Source organism: Helianthus annuus, chromosome 5 (genome assembly GCF_002127325.2).
Source record: "Helianthus annuus cultivar XRQ/B chromosome 5, HanXRQr2.0-SUNRISE, whole genome shotgun sequence".
Taxonomy (NCBI): Eukaryota; Viridiplantae; Streptophyta; class Magnoliopsida; order Asterales; family Asteraceae; genus Helianthus; species Helianthus annuus.
In genome coordinates, this window is record NC_035437.2 from 7,081,127 (window position 1) to 7,106,066 (window position 24,940).

At 39.2% G+C, this 24,940-nt stretch overlaps 1 protein-coding gene and 1 long non-coding RNA gene across 4 annotated transcripts; one reads left to right on the forward strand and one right to left on the reverse strand.

Moving 5' to 3' along the window:
* Positions 1 to 2,741: 2,741 nt before the first annotated feature.
* On the reverse strand, positions 2,742 to 9,128 carry LOC110939826 (G-type lectin S-receptor-like serine/threonine-protein kinase SD3-1). Its single transcript, XM_022181394.2, has 2 exons — positions 8,973 to 9,128; positions 2,742 to 5,208 (listed from the first exon to the last, which is right to left on the reverse strand). The coding sequence occupies exon 2, from the start codon at positions 5,166 to 5,168 to the stop codon at positions 2,856 to 2,858; it is 2,313 nt and encodes a 770-aa protein (XP_022037086.1). The 5' UTR covers positions 5,169 to 5,208; positions 8,973 to 9,128; the 3' UTR covers positions 2,742 to 2,855.
* A 2,488-nt stretch (positions 9,129 to 11,616) lies between these two features.
* On the forward strand, positions 11,617 to 15,979 carry LOC110939827. Of its 3 annotated transcripts, XR_002592536.2 has the most exons (6): positions 11,617 to 12,425; positions 12,818 to 12,934; positions 13,065 to 13,121; positions 13,204 to 13,276; positions 13,408 to 13,559; positions 14,961 to 15,977. It is a non-coding gene; the product is annotated as an uncharacterized LOC110939827 (long non-coding RNA). The 3 variants fall into 3 exon arrangements; XR_002592534.2 differs by having other exon boundaries at positions 13,065 to 13,276; positions 14,961 to 15,979; XR_002592535.2 differs by lacking the exon at positions 13,204 to 13,276 and having other exon boundaries at positions 11,661 to 12,425; positions 14,961 to 15,972.
* The last annotated feature ends 8,961 nt before the right edge of the window (positions 15,980 to 24,940 follow it).

Here is a 24,940-nt window from a genome sequence, read left to right on the forward strand (position 1 = left end):
CTAGTGATGGTTACATAGAAAAGGGTGTGGTTTTGACTGGGATTTATGAAAGTACCCTTATTATTTTGTAGTTTTAGAGCTGGGAGTCTAAAAAAAGTAGTTTCTTTATCACTTGAGATAGAGACCGGCTTTACTTACATTGTACCCTTTCTAGAATTCACCAATAGTGAAAACTCATTCGAGACCACACAATAGCTTCACTATAAGGCCACTCGGGGCGCTACGTGGTGACACATTGACCACACGTTGTTTACCGTGGAACACCACTGCTACCCTTGCCCATCACACGTGAACATTAAAACGTGTTGATATTTGCATGGTGTGCACAGTGGCGGACCCAGGAATTTTTCCATGGGGGTGCGAAATATTTTAAAAAATTTTAGACCTCTACGTATATAAAAAAATTTGGTTCATATCGGGTGTGATCGGGTCAGGCCATGTAAAACATAAGAACATCAAACTAAAAATTTATAAAACCATCAAAACACGTCAAACGTCATTACAAACATGATTAAAATTGCGATCAGGAGAAGAGAGCGGGATAAAGAATTGGAAGGGGCAGTTGGGTTGGGTTATTTTATTTAGCTTCAAATTTAAATGGGTCGGGTTAATTGGGCTCAAGTTACAATTGTTTATTGGGCTAATGGCTAAATTGTTAACTGAAAGTTAACGGGTTAAAATGTTAAGTAAAATGGTTAAAAAATAATTATATAAACTAAGTTATATTTTAATAAATACTGAATAATGACTATATAATAATATGTCGTAATTAATTACCTTTATTTGTTATCAAGATAACAAATATAAAAAGTTTATGTACAAATAAATCAAGATACAAACCTATAAAGAGCTTCGTCTATTATTTCTGGTCTCTGTCTCTTTTTAAAAGAAGATTTTCTACCACACCTGACTACGAAGAGCTTCTAGTCTATCGAGAGAGAATGTGATGGTAATCCCCTTGTTTTGACATATTTTAGAACTTACGGTTGATTAATGTAGTTTAGTTGTATCGTCACTCCACTTGATGTAAAGAAATAAAAAAAAAGTAATTTGGTTTAAAGAAATAAAAAAAGAAAGTAATAAATAATTATAAACATAGGTTTTGAATATTGTAAAACCGAGTGTACTTCAATAGAAAAAGAATGAAGTATATATCTTACATGAACCATCATCTTCTTTCCTTTATGTTGTAGAGACTTACAGACCTTCAAGGTTGCCGGCTTCGGTCACCGGAAAAAAACTTAGGCGCTTCATTGTTCTTTTTTTTTGAGTAAACTGCCATTTTGGTCCCTATGGTTTGGTCACTTTTGCCACTTTAGTCCAAAACTCAAACTTTTTGCATCTGGGTCCATGTGGTTTCAGTTTTATTGCCATTTTGATCCAAAAATGAAATCAGATCATATTTGTCTTATAAAATCCTGCAATTTTGTGACTTTCCTCAGGGGTAAATCAGATCATATTTATCTTATAAAATATGGTATTTATTTATAAAAGAGAAATGATCATTTTGCCCCTGCGGAAAATGACAAAATAGCAGGATTTTATAAGGCAAATATGACCTGATTTCATTTTTGGACCAAAATGGCAATAAAACTGAAACCACAGGGATCCAGATGCAAAAAGTTTGAGTTTTGGATTAAACTGGCAAAAGTGACCAAACCACAAGGGCCAAAATGGCAGTTTACTCTTTTTTTTTCTTTTCTCTTTAGCTGCAAAGGTTTAAGGGTGCGTTTGCAAAATTTTATGGAGGGGGGAGGGGGCGCTCGTAATTTTTACTTAAATATAACACTAAAAATTTTTTTCAAGGGGGCACCCGGCCACGCAGGATGAATATAGGTCCATCCCTGGGTGTCCATACCTGAATGCTTTTCAATGATCTTTCACTAGTGATGGGTACCCCTATTAAAATCTATCACTAGTGATAAAATCAAGTTCGATGATATGACGGAACATGATTGAGTGTGATAAGTGATGAAAAGTGGAGCACCCCACCCCTAACTAAGAGCATTCACATCCATTCCACCATATTTTCACCCTAAATTACACTAAAAAACACTACATTTTCTCTCTCCTTTTCAATTAAATAATATTTTTTATACCTTTATTATTACCTTTTCTCTCTCATCTACTCACAACCACTTTCAAAATATATTAAAAAATTATAAGGGGTGAACAGTATCCCCCCAAATATACAGATGAACAGTAACATTTTCTCTCTCCTCCACTCACAACCATTTTTTATACTCTTTATATTTTAAAAACACCACACACATAATTTAGTTCCTTGGATGTGAATGCTCTAAGTAGGATTCTAGTGGTTTTTGTTGTTGTATCCTTATATATTATTACTTCTAGATTAATCTCATTTTCATTAAGATAGTTGTCAACAAAAAGTCATTTGACTTTCAAGTATAAAACCAAACAAGTATAAAACCAAAGGTGACTTCAGGCAAACCCCCACCGATTCAATTTCAAAATATTGCAAAACATGGAGTTTCAAAATAATATTATTATTGATCCTAAAAAACTGTCACATGCCAATAATTAACTGGGTACGTCTTTTTTAAAATTACACTTTTTATTTCAATCATTTTAAAAATAAACCTACCATAGAATTATTATTATTATTATTATTATTATTATTATTATTATTATTATTATTATTTGAAAAAAGATTCATAGATAATTTCATTCCACACGAAAAAAGGCAATACAAAGCAATGGCAGGTAGTCAGGCAAAATGAAAAACGTCTAAGCTTCCATTAACTCATCATGAAATTCTAAAAACTTGTACACATCTAAGTTAGGCTTCAATATAAACAAAAAATTAGTTAATGCATTAGGTTCCTAACCGCCTAACCATCGGAGTCGGATCCGGTCCTGTATTCTTCCGCGGCGGACGGGTTTCTCCGGCAAGCGGAAGACGGCGGTGGTGGATCAACCGGCATTGCACCCTCTAACACATTCACTATCTCTCCCATTGTAGGCCTCATTCTCTCATCTGACTGTAAACACCAAAACATTATCCGCAGCACTCGCTCAAGCTCATCGCTATTCACACCACCTTCTATCGTCGTTTTATTCACAATCTCCGCTCCATTGCCACCCACCCATTTCTCGTAAGCCCAGTCACAACCACGGTCCCGCACATCACTCAACACCGTCAAAACAACGTATCCGAAGTCCATTATGTCCTTCGCACTCCCCCCACCACCATCTGCACCGTCACCTAGAAAACCTGTTAATCCGTACTCGCTCACTTTGGCTTCTAAATTCTCATCCAAAACGACGTTCTCACAACTTAAACTACCATGACCAACAAACTCCCGACATCCCATGTGTAAGTACGAAACGGCCCTTGCGACCGCTAAGCAAAGGTCCAGCCGTTTTCTCCACGTTAGTCTCTTGACTATTGCCGGGTCCTCCAAACACTTAGCAAGCGAGCCGTTTTTGAGGTACTCGTACACTAGGAATCGGTAACTCGATTCGCAACAATAACCCTCGAGCCTGACGAGGTTTCGATGATGAACACTTCCTAGTTTCAAAATCCCGCTTCTAAACTTTCGCGGGTCTACCTTCACCGTACTATAATCTTTCACCAAAACGGGCTGCTTTTCCGGGAGAATACCCTTGAACGTGTTCGACCCGACCCGGTGCTTAAAGTTATCCGTAACTTCTTTCACTTCGCTATACGATAAAGCAAGACACCCGCTAGGATTCGGGCCGTCTTTACTGTAGGTTGCGTAATCCGGAGCCGTGAAACTATACCTTTTCCGGTAAATCCAGAAACCCATTAGTCCTAAGTGGATTATAATAAACACGATGATCGTTCCACCACCGACACCAAGCACACAATTAACGCAAACCGAGAGATGATCTTGCGTTGGAGGAGTGTTTTGTGAAGGGGGATCGGGTTTAGATTTGGTCAAATTTGGTATAACCGCTATAGGATCGTTACATATTTTAACAAATGAAACAGAAGGTATGGATAACCCCGACTGACCGCTGGCGTATTGGGTTTTCTTGATTTTGCAATTTGCGGTTCCGTCGTTCGTGAAAGTTGCGGCGGTGCACAGATGGTCTTGTTGACACAAGTTTTGACACTGTGCAGCGCTGACTTGTGAAACGACAGTTTCGTTTGGTGGGTAAATAGCATACAGTGAAGTACGGTCGAGTTTAATCATGGAAGAACCCGATTTACAGCTTTGCTTATAAGGAAGCAAGCATTTGGAAGAAGAAACCGACGATAGAGAAAACGGGCATTTACATACAGGGGACCCCGATTCGTTAAACGCACAGATTCCGGTGAGCCCGCAGGTTGCGAAAACGTCACATTGGTTCTCGACAGCTTGCCAAACTAATTTCCACGATGTCGAGTTTTTCGACCATGAGTGTAGCCGAATATTTCCGTCCACATCCAACCGTAGGACCCGAAACTTGACATCCGGTTCACCATGATCATCGCTAAACACCGACCATATCGGGCTTGAAGTTTGATCAAACAGTTGGAAGGCTCCATTAGAAGCAAGCACGGCTCGCAAAGCTGACCGCGAAGGGAATGACGCGCTTCTCCAGTAAACAACATTGTTTTCCCATTTGAGTTCTAGATCACCGACGACACCGATCCGAAGAGTGTAATAACTCGAAATCAAATTACGACTAGCAGCTCGTAACACTTGATTTGACGATAAATTCTCGCCCGGGAGAAGTGTATCGGACGGAAACTCGAAGCTTTGCCAGACGATGTCTTTGTTCGTGTTCAAAAGAACCAAATTGCCATCATCTTGTAGAAGTGCGGAATCAACAGATGAATTGGCGGTTTTGCTGGCCCAAACGGTAACTCCTCTTGTGGAATCGAAAAGAACGAATTCTCCGGTTTTTGTGAGCTCGAAATACGACTTGTCTCCTACTCTTAAGTCACCACCAGCAGCCCAAACAATGGGTTGTTTATCGGTTGGTATCAAACGCGAGTTTATACGGATCCCGATACCATACTCATTCAAGCGCTTAAAGAACCCGATTGCGAAATCCCCATTCGGAGAAACCCAGTGATTCTTTTCCTCCACCGACAGCTTTGATCCCAACGGAATTTGTGACGAAACAACGCGTAAAACAACGAGCAAAAATACCGAACGAAAATGCGATGATGATCTGTTTCTTCCAAGCATACCTGCATATGCTTAAAATGCAGCCTTGAACTTTTGATCTCTGCACATTCAACAAATCTGAAAGTTAATAATAAAATATTGGCATGTGATGAATGAAGAATCAAAAAAAAAAAAAAAAAAAAAAAAAAACTATGATGGCCCACCTTAACCAAACCATGTATGAAAATAACAAAATCCATGTGTGTGATATTTATTATATGTTATGAACTAGGTTAGAACCCGTGTATTACACGGGTTAAATAAATGTAATTCTGTATACCAAATAATAAAAAAATATCTTTAAAAACCCCGTTTATTACACGTGTTGAATAAATACAATTTTATATATTAAATATTAAAAAAAGTTATATCTTTAAGAACCATGTGTATTGTACGGGTTGAGTAAATTTAATTTTATATATTAAATAATGAAAAAAGTTACATTTTTACGAACCCCATGTATTGTACGGGTTGAGCACATGTAATTCTATATACCAAACAACCAATAAACATTGATTAATATTTTTGTTTAAACATTTTTGAAATCGGCTCTACCCTTAACTACTTTAATTTAATAAAATAAATAAATCATTTACATTACATTAATTTATATTTATCGTACATCTTTTGTGAATTTCAGGATAAATAATTTTGAAATTTGATAAATATTTCAAAATATTATATTATCTCCTATACGAATAGTTTAATTTTTTATTAAGTTTTAATTGAAATTATTATAGTTAGAATAATATTTAATTTTATCCGTAATTTCTTAAATGTTTGAAACATATATTAAATTTAATAATTTAAATTAAATAATAATTGTCTGCAATTAAGTAATAGTAGATAGTCTAAAATAATGACAAGTGTTCTTTTATTGGTTTCTTTTATTATATAGTAGGATAGGATAAGATAGTATAGATAGATGATAAAACCAAGTAAATATTTATATATGAGTTAAATGTAAACAACTCAAACAACATTACATGCATTGTTGTTTGGATGAAATAATATTATAAGAATGGTATAAATCTCAAATGAAAATAGTTGTCGTCTCTAAATTACAATTACCTATATTAAATTTAAATAAACGCTATATATGACAAATAACAATTTCACAATAATTTGTATGGCGATTATCTAATTTTATAGGTTTTTCTTTAATAATTTCAAATCAAAATTAAATCCATAAATTATAGATTAGATTTAAAACACATTTTAGACTTTAGATTTACAATCAAAATAAAATTCTAATATAATATTTAAATCTTTTTAATTTAAAATTTAAAATTTATCAATAAATTATTGATGCCCTCATTGAATGACATGTGTCCCAAATCAGGTTTCTTTTATTATATAGTATAGACTAGTGTTTGGCACAAAGTCGATTTTTTCTCTCTCATAACATGTACGTCAGTGTTTTTGTAACTTGCACATATTACTCATAACACGGTCTCAAAAATATTACATCGAGTCAACCATTATCATATTTTTGCAAAAAAAAAAAGATGGAAAAACTAAAATTTTAAACTGGGGGAAAAATTATAATTTTCAGGACAAATGAGCGTGTGTCAGGCAGCCGCCTGACACGAATAAAAATTACACCGAGTACAAATTAAAACAAAACACTACCACAGTTTAAAAGAAATCTAAAACAATGACATGACTGTAATTTTACACTGGGGACAAAATTGTAATTTAACCAGGAAAACAAACAAAAATGTAAATTTAAGTTGAGGGCAAAATCGTAACTTGGCTGGGAGGAAAAAAAAAACTAATGGCAAAACTGTAAATTTAAACGGGGCAAAATCGTAATTTTCAACCGATGGTGAAATTGAAATTTTTAGCTGGGAGAAAAAGCGTAAATTTATTTTTAAGTAGGGGTAAAAACATAATTTTGAACTGATGGCAAAATAGTAATTTTAAAACGGGATAAAATCGTGAATTTGTTTGGCCAATAGGGGAGTGCCAGCCAGCCCGACACTATTCCCTTTGCCGCTAAGCCAATAATTAAGACAAAAAGAAAAAAAAAAAGAAAAGAAAAGGCCAAGCGCCTTTTTCCACCGGTGCGTACAACTATTCCACTCATTGTTTTTGTAGATTTAGGTAACATATCAACTTATTAATTTATTATTTGATAAATGTATTGAATCTTTGGTGAAAATGGGTCCCAGATTAGGCAGATAAGTTGATCATTTGAGCATAAGTAAACATTTTCTACAGGTCAAAAGAAGAATTATAAACAACTTGTGCTAAACAACTCATACATTCAATGCAGGCACTTATTAAACTTTGACAAACATAATTTATGAACTTAATCTTTTATTATATCAGATTTGGTTAAACAACAACCTCATGTGTGAGAGATATTTCAACTTTTCAGTTAGAAAAGTTAATATAATTGTTTGTGAACCCTATTAAAAGTAAACAGTAGAAAAAGCATGAGAATTATATAAAAAAAGGGAAATTGGCCTGTAATAATCCCTAGTAGACGTCATTGGCCATTGGCAGTCCCACTTTTGAATATCCCCCCTGCCAGTCGAACCTTTCACCTATTTTTCCTCCACCGGTCCCCCGTTATAAATAACTTAATAGAGTTATGTTTTTTTTTTCTGAATTACATACAGATGTTTTAGGGCTTTTGATCAGAACGACGATATGAGTCGATTGATGTAAAACTTATCTCGAAACGGTTCTCAGAACGACTTTGATTTTTGTTAATTGGAAGTTTAAACACCCGAATTGAAGCACTGTTTTCGTCGTTTGGAGCACCTTTTCGAGGTAAGTTTTACATCAATCGACTCGTATTGTCGTTCCGATCAAAAGCCCTAAAACACCTGTTTGTAATTCGGAAAAAAAAACTTAACGGAACTTAACTCCGTTAAGTTTTTTTTAATGGGGACCGGTGGAGGAAAAATTGGTGAAAGGTTGGACTGGCAGGGGATATTCAAAAGTGGGAATGCCAATGACGTCCACTAGGGATTAAAACAGGCCAATTTCAAAAAAAAAAAAAAAAAAAAAAAAAAAAAAAAAAAAAAAAAAAAAAACAATTGGAACCCACAAATTAAATGGCAAAAGAAAAGCACACAACTGTGGCAACCCAAAAATGGGAACCTTTGAAAATCATATGATTGGACCCATTCAATCACTTTCATAACTAAGTTTGAATCAAGGGTATCACAACAAGGCAACTAAAGATATGTTTTTGAACATGTGAAAGGTCAAAGCACACACTGCAATGGCAAAAATGAAATTATTGAGTGTGAAATGAAGATTGTGTTTGATGGGTATGAAACAATATTAAATATTATTAAGAAAAAGAAAAATCCCAATGATAAAGTTGAGTAATTGTAAAAAAAAAAGAGGGATCTTGAAGATAAATCTGATGGTGCATCACAAGATTCAGCAAAAAAATCTTGACTTTTTTTATGCATACAAAAAATTATGCACTAAAACAAAGTTTTTTTTTATCAATCTTGATTTTCAGTAAATGCAGAAATACAGCAAAACAAACTATTCTTTTTTTTTTTTTTTTTTTTTTTTTGTGGATTGAAAGATTGTGAATTAAAATCTATGTAAATAAAGATAAAGGGGGCACATTCAGTTGAATCTGATAGTGTACTTACACACATGCATTCAAGATTTAGAAATAAAAAAATAAAATCAATAATCCATTAAAAAAGATGAAAAAAGAATGAAGCTTAGATAAAACAAGATTGCAGAATAATAATAATAAACAACACATTGAAGTAAATATTAATTGTAGTACTAGGTTGGTTAAACAAGGGTAGATGAAGTAGAGTAAATGCTAAAGATGTGACTAACCAGAAAGAATAAGTCAAATCCAAGTGAAGTGCATTGAGTTCATGGTCACCGGAAGTGGAGAGTTCTCCGGCGTGTACACCCGTGAATGGAATGGGTGGGGGTACAGAGAGTGCAGAAAGTGGCCTGGTCCATGATAAAGAGTTTGTGGACTTTTGTAGCTCTTTGTTTTGTCTTTTTGTATGCAGTATTAACTTTTGGTTAGAGAGAGGAAAATATTTATCATCTATATTTCATATTTTTCTTTAGAAAGGCAAGTTATGCATATATTTATGCGAGTGTTTTTTTATATTTTATAAGATGGTTGTGAGTAAATAAGAGAGAAATTGTTACTGTTTTATGTAAATTTGGAGAGACGTTGTTAAGCCTTTCTAAACTTTTAATGTTTTCTGATAGTGGTTTCGAACGGAAAATTAGGATCACTAATGGACCACTGGAGGATCTTCGATTCGGTTGTGGTTGAACTTGGCGGCTAAATGAAAGGTGTCTTCGAGGGTCTTGGATTGAGCGGACTCAACAAAGTTTGAAACGGAAGGAGGGAGGGCTCAGATATACTTGGCAATGGCCTTGTCGGTAGTATCGACTTGGCCCCGGGCAAAAGGCGCTAAGCTGCTTGAACCTAGCGGTGAGGCCGGTATTGTCGCTCCCGACTTGCTTAAAATGCCAAAACTCGTTCTCGAGTTGTTGGAGCTCGTGGGGAGCACAAAACTCGTCCTTCATGAGCTTCTTGAGCACAGTCCAGGTTAACGCGTAAGCAACGTCGCCGCCACGCGCGTTGCGCTCGGCAGTCCACCAATCGAGTGCCCTCGATCGGAAAATGTCGGTGGCTTTGGTGGTGTGTAGGTGTTCGGGACACTCACTTTGACGAAAAGTGACTTCAATGGCATCCAACCATTGGAGCGTCTTCGTCGCTCTCTTTTCGCCCGTGAATGGCATTGGGCGGCAGAAGTTAAACTGTTTGAAGGTTAAGGTTGACTTAGGTGGGTGTCACAACCCCCGACCACACCCTGGACGGGAGCCGTGAGCAGTTACAAGTGGTACCTATGTTTATTAAATTTGCAGCGGAAAATATCATCAGGACCGTAGTTAGGAAATCTTTCAGCGCTTGAACACCAAAGTTTAATATTAAACAAATGGGACAAAACCCATATTACAATCAACTGTTTCTATAGGGATAAACCCTAATTGATAAAACACAAATTTCTTCTTTTATTCAGGTAATCCTAGCCACTTTATTTAAGCCTTCAGTGCTTCATAGCAGACTTCTTTTACCTTAAAAGTAAGTTACCTGAATCACGTTTGGAAAACATTTTATCAGCGAAAAATACTGGTGAGTTCATTTATTTGTATAAAAAGACACATTGTTATAATTTACAACATCAAGAGATTGTACATTTGTGTATATCTATCAAATACTCAATCAGTATTTATCACACGGTGACAGTTTCGATGTGACGGTGGTCATATCACTCATTGGCTAACTTTCGTCCAATAGTGAAGATTATCAAGTAGTGTATACAAAACCCCACATACCGGCAGTAATTTCAGAATACAAACTTAATCACGGTAAGTATAACTGAAAAACATTTAAGGTTCGCAAAGCATTTGGTAAAAAGAAAGAATGACTCACTTTGTAGATTTAGGGTTTTAGATTTAGCTTCCTGGTACTAATCCTGAGTTCCTAATAAAAACACAATGCAATACGTATCAGTGCATCAACCCAAATCATACTTTAACGATACATCACGAGATCGAAGCCCCAACGTAGTTAACAAAGTATAACCTTATCTAGACAACACTTTGACATCCGTTGTTGGGTTTCAAATCGATCGCACATGGTATCGAATCAGTAATCAGGGTTAAAACACTAACAACGGGGCAGAGTTTCGCAGTTTAGGGGTATAGTGCAAAGAAACACAGAACGAGAGGAGAGAGTTCGTGAAAATAACGTCGAACTGTTGCAGAAACTTCAGTCCCAAGCTGCTGCATTTATAGCCCACCTGGGCGCCCCTAGCGCGTCGCGGTGGGGTCAGGGGGATCCCCCGCATGTCGCGCCCACACCCACTAAGGCTAGGGGTAAAAGCATAATTTTATTTTGAACTGAGAGCAAAAACGTAATTTTAAACTGATAGCAAAATCGTAATTTTAAAGCGGTGATAAAATCCTAAATTGGTTGGACCAATGAGAGAGTGTCAGGCAGCTGCCTGACACTATTCCCCTATCTTGTGTTGCTGCCTGACACTATTCCCCAAGACCCCGTCTTTGTTTGTAGTCAATTAGTTATAGGTAATAAGATATTATAAACACAACATTTTTTATAGTACTGCTTCAAAAAATAAGGGTGGAGGGTATCATTCAATCACTTTAGGGTGTTTGAGTCATTCTCTACCCAATGATATCATGTCATGTCAAGTCCTCATTCCACTTCCCATTTTGCACTCAATCACTGACAATAATTCAAACACCTAGAGAGTGATAAAGAATTTAAAAAAAATTATGATTGATTGAAAGGGATTGAGACCCACCATTAAACCTCCTCTCTCCTCCTTCCCTCCTCTTTTTGAAGTCGGCGATCATTTACCGTTGGACAAACAAACTCCCCGACATCATGCCAAGTACCCTAATCTCTATACCTAATAAAACAACAAGGTTCTGCCACTTGGCATCACCTCATTAAACCAACACACTTGTCAAAATTCTAGCCCCTCCACGTTAGTATAATCTTATGTGTAATTTTGTGAGATTTTTTACTTTTTTATGTTTAACTAAAGCACAGTCCCCAACTCTCTCTGTAACATCTCTTTCACCCTGTACACACAAAACGTCAAAAACCCAGCTCATACCCATCTTTCCCTTTCTTCTTCAAAATTCAAATTCATTGTTTCCCAAGCCAGATCTACAAAAATCCATGAGCCCTCACCTTTATCTTCATCCAACGTGTCAACCCAGGGATGCATATATCCTAAACAAGAAGGTCAAAGCTAAGCAGCATTCTTCCCAGCTTGATTGAATCTATATGAAGTAAAATTAGCGGGTCATTTGGCTTCAAAAAGATTCAAATTTTGAATCCCATCAATTTCTTCAAACAAGCAAACGGTGAGATCACTTTTAAGGTTTCTTGCTTCATCTCCTCTTTCCCATTGCCATTTCCTCTTTCCTATTGCTGATGCTTATCCTTATCTTTTTACTTCTTTGAAAATTGAAGCCCTAATCAACGTTGTTGCTTCTCCCCTTATATTTTACTTCCTCCCCACATTACTAGACTCACAATTCCATTCAAATTTTGAATTTCAAAATGTCTGCAAAGAGAGTAGCTGAGAGATAGAGAGGGAATCCAAAAGGGAGAGAACGAGAAAGACAGAGAGAGAAATGCGATGGTTCTAATGAACGAAGAAAGGGTTAAAACCTCCGGGCTATCTTAAAACCGGCACTACCCTTGTCGGTGTAGTCTGTAAGGTATTTTGTGGTTTTATTATGTTTGATTGTTTGCTTGCTTGCCGTGTTAATAGATTTTTGTATATTGTTTGATTTTGATTTTGATTAGGTTTATGTGATGTAAGGTTACGGCTTTTTAATCAGTAGTTTGTTGGTAATTTTAATTAGCTTTTTTTGGTAGAATGTGATTAAGCTGTGTAATTAGTATTAGTATAAATTACAATTAGTATAAAATAATGAATCAGACAAAGAAGATATGGGGAAAACATTAAATAAACAATACGGGGGCGACAAGGGGCGATTTATTATATGATATAAGTGACATATATTAATATATTATTAGTTTTATCTAATTTCTCATAATTTGGTGGAAATTCGGGTGCGCCTAACCAAATCTTGCTGATGTTTTGCAGCAGCGACTTTCTTTTGAGCTTCATATCTAAGTTACCTGTTAGCTCGCTGATCCAGATTCCAGATACATGATTACGTTGGCGTCATTTGTTACCAGAGACGAACTGGCAGCAATTAAGGTAACCACGAGGTCCACGAGTCTCTAAATAGCTTTTCTCCGCTCTTTTATCTCTGTTAGAGCAGATTATGGACGGAACTCTACCATTTTTATTAACGAAATCCTACCGTGTGACTTTCGTTGTTGTTTAGGAAGGTCGTCGCCGATGAATTTTCCACCCACTGGATCAAATTTACACCTGTGTTCAGGTATGCTTTTTCTTGGTTTTCTTTGAATTCCTATAATTAAAAACCAACGCAAAGAACGATGACTAATCTATAAAATGCGTAGTATTTTAGTTGAAAATGTTTGTGTAAACCTGGTGTGCATCTTCCTAATGCATGGATAGGCCTTCAAACATGAGGTACAAACTGTTTTTGATGCTAAAAACTGAATGCTTTAACTTCTTTAAAATAATTTTAGTTAATTTCTAACTGAACTTTAGCATTATTACATTGCCATTACGAAAAAAATTGAGATTTTTTAATCCTTTAGGCTTTACACAAAAGGCCAAACTATGTGAATTCCTTTGTTTCTTCCAAAACTATCTTTGGTGCTACAAGCTCATATTATGATGTTTTGCACCTGACCTGGACTACAAAGAAGCGCCAACTACAAATTGAAATGATCGATCAACTTTGTAACAAGTAAGCATATTCTATTCACAGTGACTGAAATTATTGCTTGATTGTTTTAGTGCCAACCCGTTTTGACACGTTACCAACTTCTAATTTTTGGCAAATTTCATCGAGTAGTTCTGACCCGTTTATGACTTTCAGCGTTAAATAGATATATATTGATAGGGGTCTTCATGGTTTGGTTTCAAACCGTGAAACCGTCCAAATCGGTCATCGGTTTGGTTTTGCGGCCAGGTTTTTTTAACTTTTGGTTGATTGTTTCCAAAAGTTTCAAACCGTAGCGAACGTTTTGGTTCATCGTTTGTACCGAACCGGTTGATTAAAACCGGACGGGCCATAAGATTACACAATATATATTTTCGTTTTTATATATTCTATATTGCGTGTATTCGTTTTTTGTTTGTATTAAATAACCTGGGCTATGTTTACTAACCTTACAGTTATTTTGCTTCTGCTAAGATTTTTTTTCTTAATCAATACATGTTATGGCATCAAAACTTACTGTCGTTTATTTAGTTTAATGGAATATCCTGAGTTTCTTAGATTCTAATAAACACACACATACATATAACTATGAACACAATCAATCTGCTGATATAACAAGTTTTTTGATATAACATGTGATTTTGTGCATTTTTTAGAGATGACTAATAATCTCAAACCGTGAAGTCAAACGGGAACCAAAGTACTAGCAATGGTTTGGTTTTTTTATAACTTCCAATGGTTCGATTCAGTTTTTTGATAATAAAAAATCGTTACTACTGGCTTGGCTCACGGTTTGATCTAAAAATCATTAAAACCGGACCGCGAACACCCCTAAATATTGACCAGTTCTAGAAAGAGAATCAGTTGGAGGTTGATGCTTCAACCCATTAATGGATGCACGAGTTGATTTTGGCCTAGGTGTTGCTGCGTCTAAAGTGTCCAAATGGGTAGATTTTCAAAAAAAAATTGTTGGTCCATATTTAACCCATTTATGGATGTATGGGCTGTATTAGGCTTTAGCAAGTCTAGCGAATCAAATAGTTAAAATGGAAACGAGTTGAATGGATCTGAGTGGGTTAAATGGGTCAAACATCATCCACATATGTATTCAAAATCCATAAAAGCTTCTCAAAAACTGTTCCATTTCAAAAAAGTAAACTAAAATTTAAATTTTTTTACCAATTTAATTTTTTAAAATCAAGAAAATCCAGTAAGGTCAGACTAAACCCGACAAGTTGTGACCTATTAAAAAACACTAACTCACGAAAACAAACACTGAAATAGAAATTGTTGCATGTTTCCTAAAAAAATGGTGCATTATGTTAAAAGAAAACCAATTTTAATTTAGGCTTTATTAATAGTGTCAAAGGTGTCAAATATATACCTAATAAACTAACTGCAATTGTTGGTGTGGTACTGTGATAGGTGGCACTGTGGATCCAATTGGTTGCACAGAGAGCAATGCCCGTTGAATGGTGATTGAAGTATTTGGATTTGGATGGCCGGAAGAGTTTAACGTAGCCATGATGGCTAAATGGTGGTGGCGGTTTCGGGACTGCCCCACCCACCCACCTTTGGTTAGATGTCATCTTAGCTATACATGGGCCGGATAACGAAGATAAAATCATCCCGGTTAAGCGTGCTATTGCTGGATGGTGGAAAGATGAAAAAGTTTGGTATCAAGATTAAAAAAAAAACTGAAAGTCGAAGTTGGGACGAAAAATCAAGAAGGTTTTGGCTTGACGATTGGCTTGGGCAGGGTACTCTTAAACATCGATTCCCGTTGATCTTCAGACTTGCGGCTAACAAAAGGACATGCGTTAGTAACTGTTTTCAACAAATTTATAACCAGATTCATTGGAGTTGGGGCTGGTCAAAAGATCCTAATTGAGTTGAAGAGTGGGCTCAAGTGGGCAACTAAATGAGTTGGTTGCAATAGGTTAATCTCAAGGGTGGGAATGGTAGGTGGCGGTGGGATAATTTGGAGGGGAAGACTTCTCGACCAAGGCTTTATGACATGAAATGACGCTGAAAGCTGAAGTGTAAATTGATATGGGTTCGTTTTGGTACAACTCTTGGGCTCCACTGAAGGCGAACTATCTGGTAGTTGTGCAGATTTAAACAAAGTTGTGGCAAAGGTTCAGCTAGCAAATAGAGGTATGCTCTTCTATGATGTTTTGTGTAGTATGTGCGTCTTCCGAGAGGAAATATGTGACCATGTCTTCATGTCATGTATTTGGACCGGAAGTGTTTGGTAGCATGTCTCTATATGGTTGATAATTGCCATTATGATGGACTTTGAGTCAGTGGGTCAGATCATAAAGCATGTTAATGAGCAGGTTGGCTGGTGTAAGTAATGGGGTGGGTTTCCTGGTGTAAGTCTTGGTTTGCGTATAAATAAATGGTGTATATATGATAGTTTCATCACTGTTTGGGTACATCGGTAGGTGTAATGTGTGTATTTTTTCTTCTATGGGTTGAATTAGTTGCTTCAGTTCGGATGACCCACATAGTCAATGTGTGCAAGTTATTCAATCTCACAAGCCCCCATTTAATTTAATCCTATGTGTTTATGTTATGGTACTTTTTTTGTTGGTAATGTTTGCCAAACATGAATGGTTATCCACTTAAAAGAAATCATATAAAAAAATTTCTTTTGTATATATAATTTTTTTAACACAACCCATAACCCGTGAAGCTCACGGGTATATAATAAACTATATTTTAGATTGTGAGTCTGTAGGAAAGAGAAATAAATAATAAAATTAGTGTTTGTGAGTTAGATCAAGATATAGATATAGAGATGGACGTGATACGTTATTTAAAACTAAAGATAATTTAGAGAAAAATAAATTTTATATTAAATTATCTAAATGAATATAAAGGCACGAATGTCAATGCTCTTAGATGTTATTTTGATTGTTAAGATATAAAAGATCATATTAAATAATAAGTTATTAATTGTATTTTTTAAACCCGTATGTCACACGGGATATAGGCTAGTGTATAATAAGATACCACCATTAAATCTCCTCTCTCCTCCTTCCCACCTCTTTTTGAAGTCGGCGATCATTTACCGTTGGACAAACAAACTCCCCGACATCATGCCAAGTACCCTAATATATAATAAGATATTATAAATGCAACATTTAGATAATAGTGCTTCAAAAATAACGTGTGTCCCTACTTTTGATGTTTGGATGCCAACAGTCCCCTTCTCACGTTGTCCCACGTGATAGTTAAAAAAGTTATTTGCATATTTCACTTTTTTTCCCCTCCATTTTCTTCAGCTTGATTAAAAAAAAGATGTGAAATGTACTTGTTGAAGTTCGTATCATGTAGGTTTCTCAAACGAACACCCTATAAATTTATTATACCTTTAAAAAACAAATATATATAATTTTAAGCTATCTAAAAAATATGAATGCATGTAATATTTATAGTATTGTGGTGTACCGTGACAAAAATGCTCTAAGGTATCGCACGTTGTTTTCTCGGTCATCTTTAAATACTCATCGTTGATGTCGGTCGTGTTTCCATACGCAAGGACTCATAGCGCTGAAGTACACTTTTAAATACCGGTAAATCCAAGCATCCCTCTCGCATCCGCTTTTTGTTTAAAATAATCAAACTTGTTTTCCAAGTCTCCAACAATGCGTAGAACAGACGTTTACTCATCCGGAAACGACGTTTAAAAACGTTTGAGTTTGGTTAAGTAGGCGCTTCATCGAAGTAAACTTTCATCAATCGATCAACGTCAGTCTCGTTAAATATATTCCCTTGGCAAAAATTCACGTTGAGGCCGACTAGAATGTTTCGTGTACCGCACCGCGAGTTCGCACGCACTCGTAACCTCCTCTTGCTCGCACTCCTCATCGATCGACTCACCTTCACCGGCTAAAAACTCTTTATAATAAAAATTGGCAACAGGCGACGAGGACGTGGCGGAATCCATTTTTATAAAAAATGGTGTGTAGTTTGGGTTTGTTATTGAAGATTTTGATTTATGGTTTGTAGAAAATGGAGTGTAAGAGTTTGTACACAGAGATATATGTGTGTGTGAAATAAGAAAAAAATATAGTCGTTTCTTGACCGTTGCCAACAGTCTGATTGACCAAAACAAAACTGATCCAACGTTTTATTTTACACGCCCTAATTTTTTTTTTTTTTTTTGGAAAACACACCCATGGGGTCATGCGGGCGGTGGTGTGGTCGTTCTCACGCTATTTCATGTAACCATTACAGGTGGTTTAAAATAAAATAATAATACATAAAAGGTAAAAAAGATGTAACAAAATCAACTCAATACAACAATATTTTCATAAACTGTTAGATTATTGAACTAGTAGCTTTACTAGTCTGTCAGTTTGACTAATTAGACTGGTTTTAAAAACCGAATGTTAATATAAATAGATTAAAAATTATATATAACTAATGGTGGGCACATAATTTTTTTTACTTAGATCGGATTTCTTGATGCTCGAAGGTCTCTTGAGTCAATCTTCGAATTTTCGATTCGAGTTGAGTTAGGTCACATTAGTAACGATCATATGTCTTTGTAATAGGTAAAACTAACGCCTAAAATGAGAGAGCGGTTAGAAGAGCGCAATATATGTTACATGTTTTAATACTACTTTATATGTTTTGATGTAGTTTTACAATTGAAGAGGTATGGTCCCAATTCCCTGCCTACATGGCAGGGACCACACCACTTTCTGAGCACACTTGGCAGCCACATCAGCAAAGCAATCCAGAAGCTTCTAGAAACTTCTGGAAGATCTGCAGGTGGCACCAAGGATGCTCTACCAGACATAAAGGACAAAACGTGTCACCAACCGCAGGACGCCACGTAGGCCTGCAGCAAATCAGGGAGCAGAACTGACGACGTCAGTACAAGGTTTCCAGCGTGGGCAAATGCAAGCGCGCCACGTGTACCACTACGCCTGCCACAGCAGGGCAGACCAAGAGGATATTCCCCCTAGTCGGACAGCTGGCGCGCACCCACAGCTGGCACAGCTGCCCCTCCCTCCTTTACCCTCCGGCTATAAATAGGACCCTTCATCATTCAGGTTCAGGATCTTTACACTCTATACTCACTTTATACACACACTGTTTATTTCTCTCAGAACAGTACTTATTCTCACGCCGGAGCCTGGTTAAGAGGGAAATCCCTTTTCTCCCCCTCTTAACGAGACTGACGGTGTTTACTGTTTTACAGATCTCGAGCCATCGATACGAGTAAGGAAAGAGGTTGAACCCCACAGACGAAGTAACCCCACTGATTAACCTAGTGTTAATCAGTGTTTCATCATTGGCGCCATCCGCTTTTTGCAAAACCAATCTCATCTCTTTTCCCTATTGAAAAACACTCGTAAAAAATGGCCGAACAAAATCCCTCACACCCAGTCGACGGAGAAGTTTCTTCCTTCGAACTCGTTTCGGACACAGCACACGTCCAAAGGGGTCAAAGGAACGAAACCATCCAAGAGGGACAACTGAACAATGATTTTCCTCCTATTTTTGGGAGTGTATCCAGGATTGTTAGCCAAACCACAACTGGACCCACTTTCCAAACCCCACCAGCAAGGATCATCACTCAAACCACAAACGGAGCCGCATTCCAAACTCCGACCGGGGTGTTGCACCAGACACCACCATCAATGCTGACACCAAGCCATGGAGCTGGCCCCTCAGCTCCATCGGAACAAACACAACTCAACTACTCCGCACTTTTAGGGCTACCCGAAGAAAAAACTCTAGCTTCCTGGTATGCCGAACAGATGGCGTCCATAAACCTCGTTTATACGCAACTCAGCGCACAGCAAGCCCTACTCCAAGCACAAGCTAACCAGTCAGCATTTGTAACTCCACAACCAAGGTCTCTGAGTACACACACAACTCAGCAGACTAACGCGTGGAACCTACGTCCGGAGAAAGGACCAGTTCAAAATGTGAGAAGACCAAGCGCGCACGACACGCGCGATACCTACGGCGAAACAGAAAGAAACTTTGTGCAAAACCGCAACTTGCAAAGAAAACCGATCCAGGCTCGTTTGGGCGCGCGCAATATAAACACAGAATGGGATGAAGAAGAAGACGACCCAACATACAAAGGGGAAACCACAGTGTTTAGCAGACTCCATCCAGAGCATGAAGCATACAAGCCCGCAAAGCGCGCAGGGTACAACCCAAAGGCAGAGCATGATTACACCCTAAGTTATCGTCCAGACGACATGGCCGAAGATTCGAAATTCATCAGGGAGATTGCCACAGCCGCTATAGACAAAACCAAGCTACCGCACAACGTTGGCAAATACAATGGACTGACAGATCCAGATAATCATCTCCAGGTCTTCAAAGGCGCAGGAGCAACAGGTGGGTGGAACCTACCAACTTGGTGTCACCTGTTCGCACAAACGTTCGTGGGCGCAGCGCGCGTCTGGTTCGACAGCTTACCAGCAGGAAAAATTAAATCATGGGTTGACTTCAGAGAGAAGTTCCTGGCACACTTCTCTCAACAGCGGAGGCACACCAGGGACCCAGCAGATTGTCTAAACATATGGCGTCGAGACCATGAAAGCGTGGAAGATTTTATCACAAGATATAACAAGGAATGTTTGGAGATTGGAGATGTGGGAGAAAAAATGATATGCGCACACTTCATGAGGGCAGTCAAGTGTGATGATCTGATCAAGCGCGTGAAAGGAAGAGACGGAGGACCCAAAGATTGGGAAACCTTCATTGAGGCCGCCAAAACAATAGCACAGACAGACAAATAGTTGACCGGTGATGACCACCGTCAACGCGCACATAACTCTAATGACCGACATGGCAGAAAAGGCAGAGGCCAGTCATGGAGGTCTTCCAGTCATAGAGAAACGAAGCCCACCAAGAGAAGATGCGCGACACACAATCAATCAGATAGCACACAGAAAGGAAGTAAAGAAAGAAAACAGAGAAAAGCAGTGGACACCATTAACAAAGACCCCTTCGGAGGTCTTGGCCACTGAAAATCACCAATTTAAACCACTCCTGCAGATCCGCAACAAAAGGGGTCAAGATCCCAATCTCTACTGTGAATTCCACAAGGATACAGGACACCTAACCGATGACTGTTTTAGCTTGAAGCAAGAAATTGAAAGGGCCCTAAGAGATGGAAAGCTCACTCACCTGGTCAAGGGCGGAAAGCGCGACTACCGCCAAATCCAAAGGAGAGACGAAGGGCCAGATAACAAAAAACTCAGGAAGTTGGAAACCCACATGGTGCAGGGAGGTCCACGAAGACCAAAGAAAAATTACAACAAGCGCACACAAGATGATTCATGGCGCGAGAAGCAAGTCATCTTCCCAGTTGTTAGAGGAGGCCCAAGGGAAAAACGACCAATAGTTATTCCAGGAGTGATTGGTCATTATCAGACAGACTACATCTTTATCGATCCGGGGAGCACCGCGGATATCATATACGAACAATGCTTCAATCAATTTGACCAGGAGGACAAGGCGCGCTTGGAGCCAGTAGACTACCCATTAACTGGTTTCTGCAACGAGGCCGTCTTTCCCCTGGGACAGATATCATTCCCGGTGTTACTTTCGGACGGACGAAATTCAAGAACAGAAGAAGTCACGTTCATGGTGCTACCTGCACACTCAAGACACGACATCCTCCTAGGAAGAGAATCCCAGGGAGACTTCAGTATGATTTGCTCTGCACCACATTCGGCCGTCGGATTCCCAACAAAAACAGGCATCGCACTGATATACGCAAGCAAGGAAGTCTTAGCAACAGATGAAATGAGGCCTACAAAAGCAAGTAAAACAGCGCCACGCGCAGAGGCAGAAAAATGGGTGTTGAACAGCGCTCACCCAGAACAAACTGTTACCCTGGGACCAGCGATGTCCGATCTAACACGCGCAGCGCTCAAGAAGTTGTTACACGAGAATATGGACGTGTTCGCCTGGACACCAGCTGACATGGTTGGTGTTCCACGGCATATTGCAGAGCACCGTCTAAACGTCTCAGAAGACGCAAAGCCAGTGGTACACGCCAAGCGCCACCTAGGCGATACAAAGCATGACGCCATGAAAGAGCAAGTACTAGAACTACTGAATGCAGGCATCATTAGAGAAGTTAGATACCAAACATGGGTAGCAAGCCCAGTGATGGTGAAGAAACCGAACGGAAGCTGGAGAATGTGCGTCGACTACAAAGACCTAAACAAGGCCTGCCCACGCGACTGCTACGCCTTACCAGACATAGACGAAAAAATCGATTCTCTGGCAACATTTAGGTGGAAATGCTTTCTTGATTGTTACAAGGGGTATCACCGGGTTCAAATGGTTGTCCAAGATGAGGATAAAACCGCTTTTCGCACGCCAACGGAGTTGTACTGTTATACCAAGACGCCTTTCGGCCTAAAGAATGCGGGTGCGACGTACCAAAGATTGATGAACGAAACATTCAGTGATGCTATCGGCAAGTACATAGAAGTGTACATGGATGATCTGGTGATTATGAGCAAGGAAGAAAGCATGATGCTGGCGAACATCCAGAAAACTTTCAACACGCTGCGCAGCGTGAGTATCAAGCTGAACCCAGCAAAATGCTCATTCGGTATGGAGGAAGGAAAGTTCTTAGGCTTCATCGTCACAAAAGATGGCTTTAAAGTGAATCCGGAAAAAGTCCAAGCCATAGAAAGGATGCCTTCACCATCAAACATCAAAGACATGCAAAAGTTAGCAGGACGACTAGCTGCGCTCAATCGTTTCCTAGCTAATCATGCTGCAAAATCTTTTCCGTTCATCAAAACCTTGCGCAATTGTATGAAGAAAAGCCAGTTTCAATGGACTCCGGAAGCAGAGAGCGCGTTCCGCGAGATGAAAGACTGTCTCATCAAACTGCCAACATTAACCGCACCAAACAAAGGTGAACCTTTGGTACTTTACCTATCAGCTTCCGATAAGGCGGTCGGAGCAGTTTTATTCGTCGATCGTCAAGGAACTCAGACACCAGTTTACTACGTGTCACGAACCTTGACCGATCCAGAAACCCGATATGCAATCATGGAAAAGTTAGTCCTTGCACTGATTCACGCTTCAAGACGGCTGCGCAGATACTTTGCCAATCATGTCATCCACGTGCTAACAAACTACAACATCGGCAACATCCTTGCAAGGCCAGAAGTATCAGGAAGGCTAGCCAAATGGGCAATAGAACTGGGAGGTCACAACGTGGTTTTCAGACCACGACCATCAATCAAAGGCCAAGTCTTGGCAGATTTTATGACCGAAGTCCCGGATGACAAAGAAAGAGAATGTAAAGCAATGGAAAAAGCTGAGAAAAAGCAAACAGAAGAGCCATGGTTGTTATACACCGACAGAGCATCCAACGAAGACGGAGCAGGCGCAGGGCTAAGGCTGGTAAGCCCCGATAAACATGAATTCACGTACGCCATACGCCTGGATTTTAAAAGCACAAACAACGAAGCAGAGTACGAAGCTTTCCTGGCTGGCTTACGATTGGCAATCAAAATAGGGGTCCGACACATCGAAGCGCATGTGGACTCCATGCTGGTGGCAGGGCAAATTAACGGCTAATACGAAGCCAAAGGGGATGTCATGGCACTCTACCTCAGCCAAGCAAAAACATTGCTACAAACCTTCTACTCTTACAAGGTACACCACATAAACAGAAGCGAGAACAAGCCGGCAGATGCGTTGAGTAAGCTCGTATCAACAAGTTTCCAGCACCTAGCAAAGGATGTGCGCATAGAGGTTTTGAGCAACCCATCCGTTCCACTCAGAGAAGTAAGTGTCATCCAGACAGGAACAACGTCCTGGATGACACCGATAATCATGTACTTGCAGTCAGGGATACTTCCCAAAAACAAAGCCGAGGCGCGAAAGATCCAATACAAAGCAGAACACTATCAGATGGCAGATGGGATACTGTACCGAAAGTCGTATCTCGGCCCGCTGCTGAGATGTGTTGACGCCGACGACGCAAACTACCTAATCCGGGAAGTTCATGAAGGAATTTGTGGTATTCATGCCGGGCCTCGTATGGTGGTGGCAAAAGTGATGAATGCCGGATACTACTGGCCCGGGATGCATCTGGATGCCGTGAAAGAGTTGAGGAAGTGCAGTGGCTGTCAGAGACATGCGCCCAAGACCATGCGCCCCAAAAATGAACTAGTACCAGTCACAACCGCATGGCCTTTTCAACAATGGGGCATAGACATGGTAGGTCCTTTCCCGGAAGCACCAGGGGCAGTCAAATTCATAATAGTCGCCGTCGACTATTTCACCAAATGGGTAGAGGCGAAAGCACTTGCATCAACCACATCGGCAGTCGTCAAGCGATTCATATGGGAACAAATCATATGCCGCTTTGGCCTACCTCTCAGAATCATCACCGATAACGGAACTAACTTCGCAGCAGACGACCTCGAACGATGGTTCAAAGAATTACACATCGAAGACACCTTCTCTTCGGTTGCGCACCCGCAAGGGAACGGTCAAGTAGAGGCAGTCAATAAGAGTATCGTTGATGGTATCAAAGCGAGGTTAGGCGAGAAGAGAAGAGGCTGGGTGGACGAACTGCCCAGCATACTGTGGGCCCATAGGACAATGCCAAAGACAAGCAACGGTGAGACACCGTTCAGCCTAGTCTATGGGTCTGAAGTGGTTATTCCAGCAGAAATAGGGCTGCCATCCCCACGAATGCTCTCAATGAAGTTAATCAACAATGAAGAAGAAAGGATAATCGATCTGGATCTCCTAGAAGAACGGAGAGAGATGGCAGCAATCAACGAGGCCAAGTACAAAACAAAGCTGGAGAAATACTACAACTCCAGAGTCCGAGTATGCACTTTCAATCCGGGAGATTACGTCCTAAGGGACAATGAAGCTTCGAACGCAGAAAAGCCCGGAAAGCTAGCCCCCAAGTGGGAAGGCCCATATATCATCGATGCAGTACTCGGCAAAGGAGCGTACAAATTGCGCACCATCAACAACAAGGAGGTTCCGCGAACCTGGAACGCTCAGCAACTTAGGAAGTGCTACATGTAAAACAATTATGTAATCGCAAAGGCCGAATCGCCAACACATTTACTATAATACAAGAAGTGTTTGGCTACTTTTACTTCATGCAAATTTCTTGTCACAACTGCATTTATTACTTTGGGCGTACATGAAAACATCGAATGGCTCGACCATAGGAAACGTTGTAGACCTCCAAGGCTCGTCACAACCAAATGCACAGCCGGGTCAGAAACATAACCAAAGCCTACAAAACGCCGAAACTAAAACTTCGTGCCCACATAAACACGAAAATATCGATAGCAAGGTAACTAAACATTGTAATGCTCCCAAGGCTGAACACAGCTGAGCTCACACAATAACCTGCA

Excerpts from the sequence above, each read along its gene's own strand:
- LOC110939826 (XM_022181394.2), bottom strand. The coding sequence starts at position 5,168 with ATGCTTGGAAGAAACAGATCATCATCGCATTTTCGTTCGGTATTTTTG.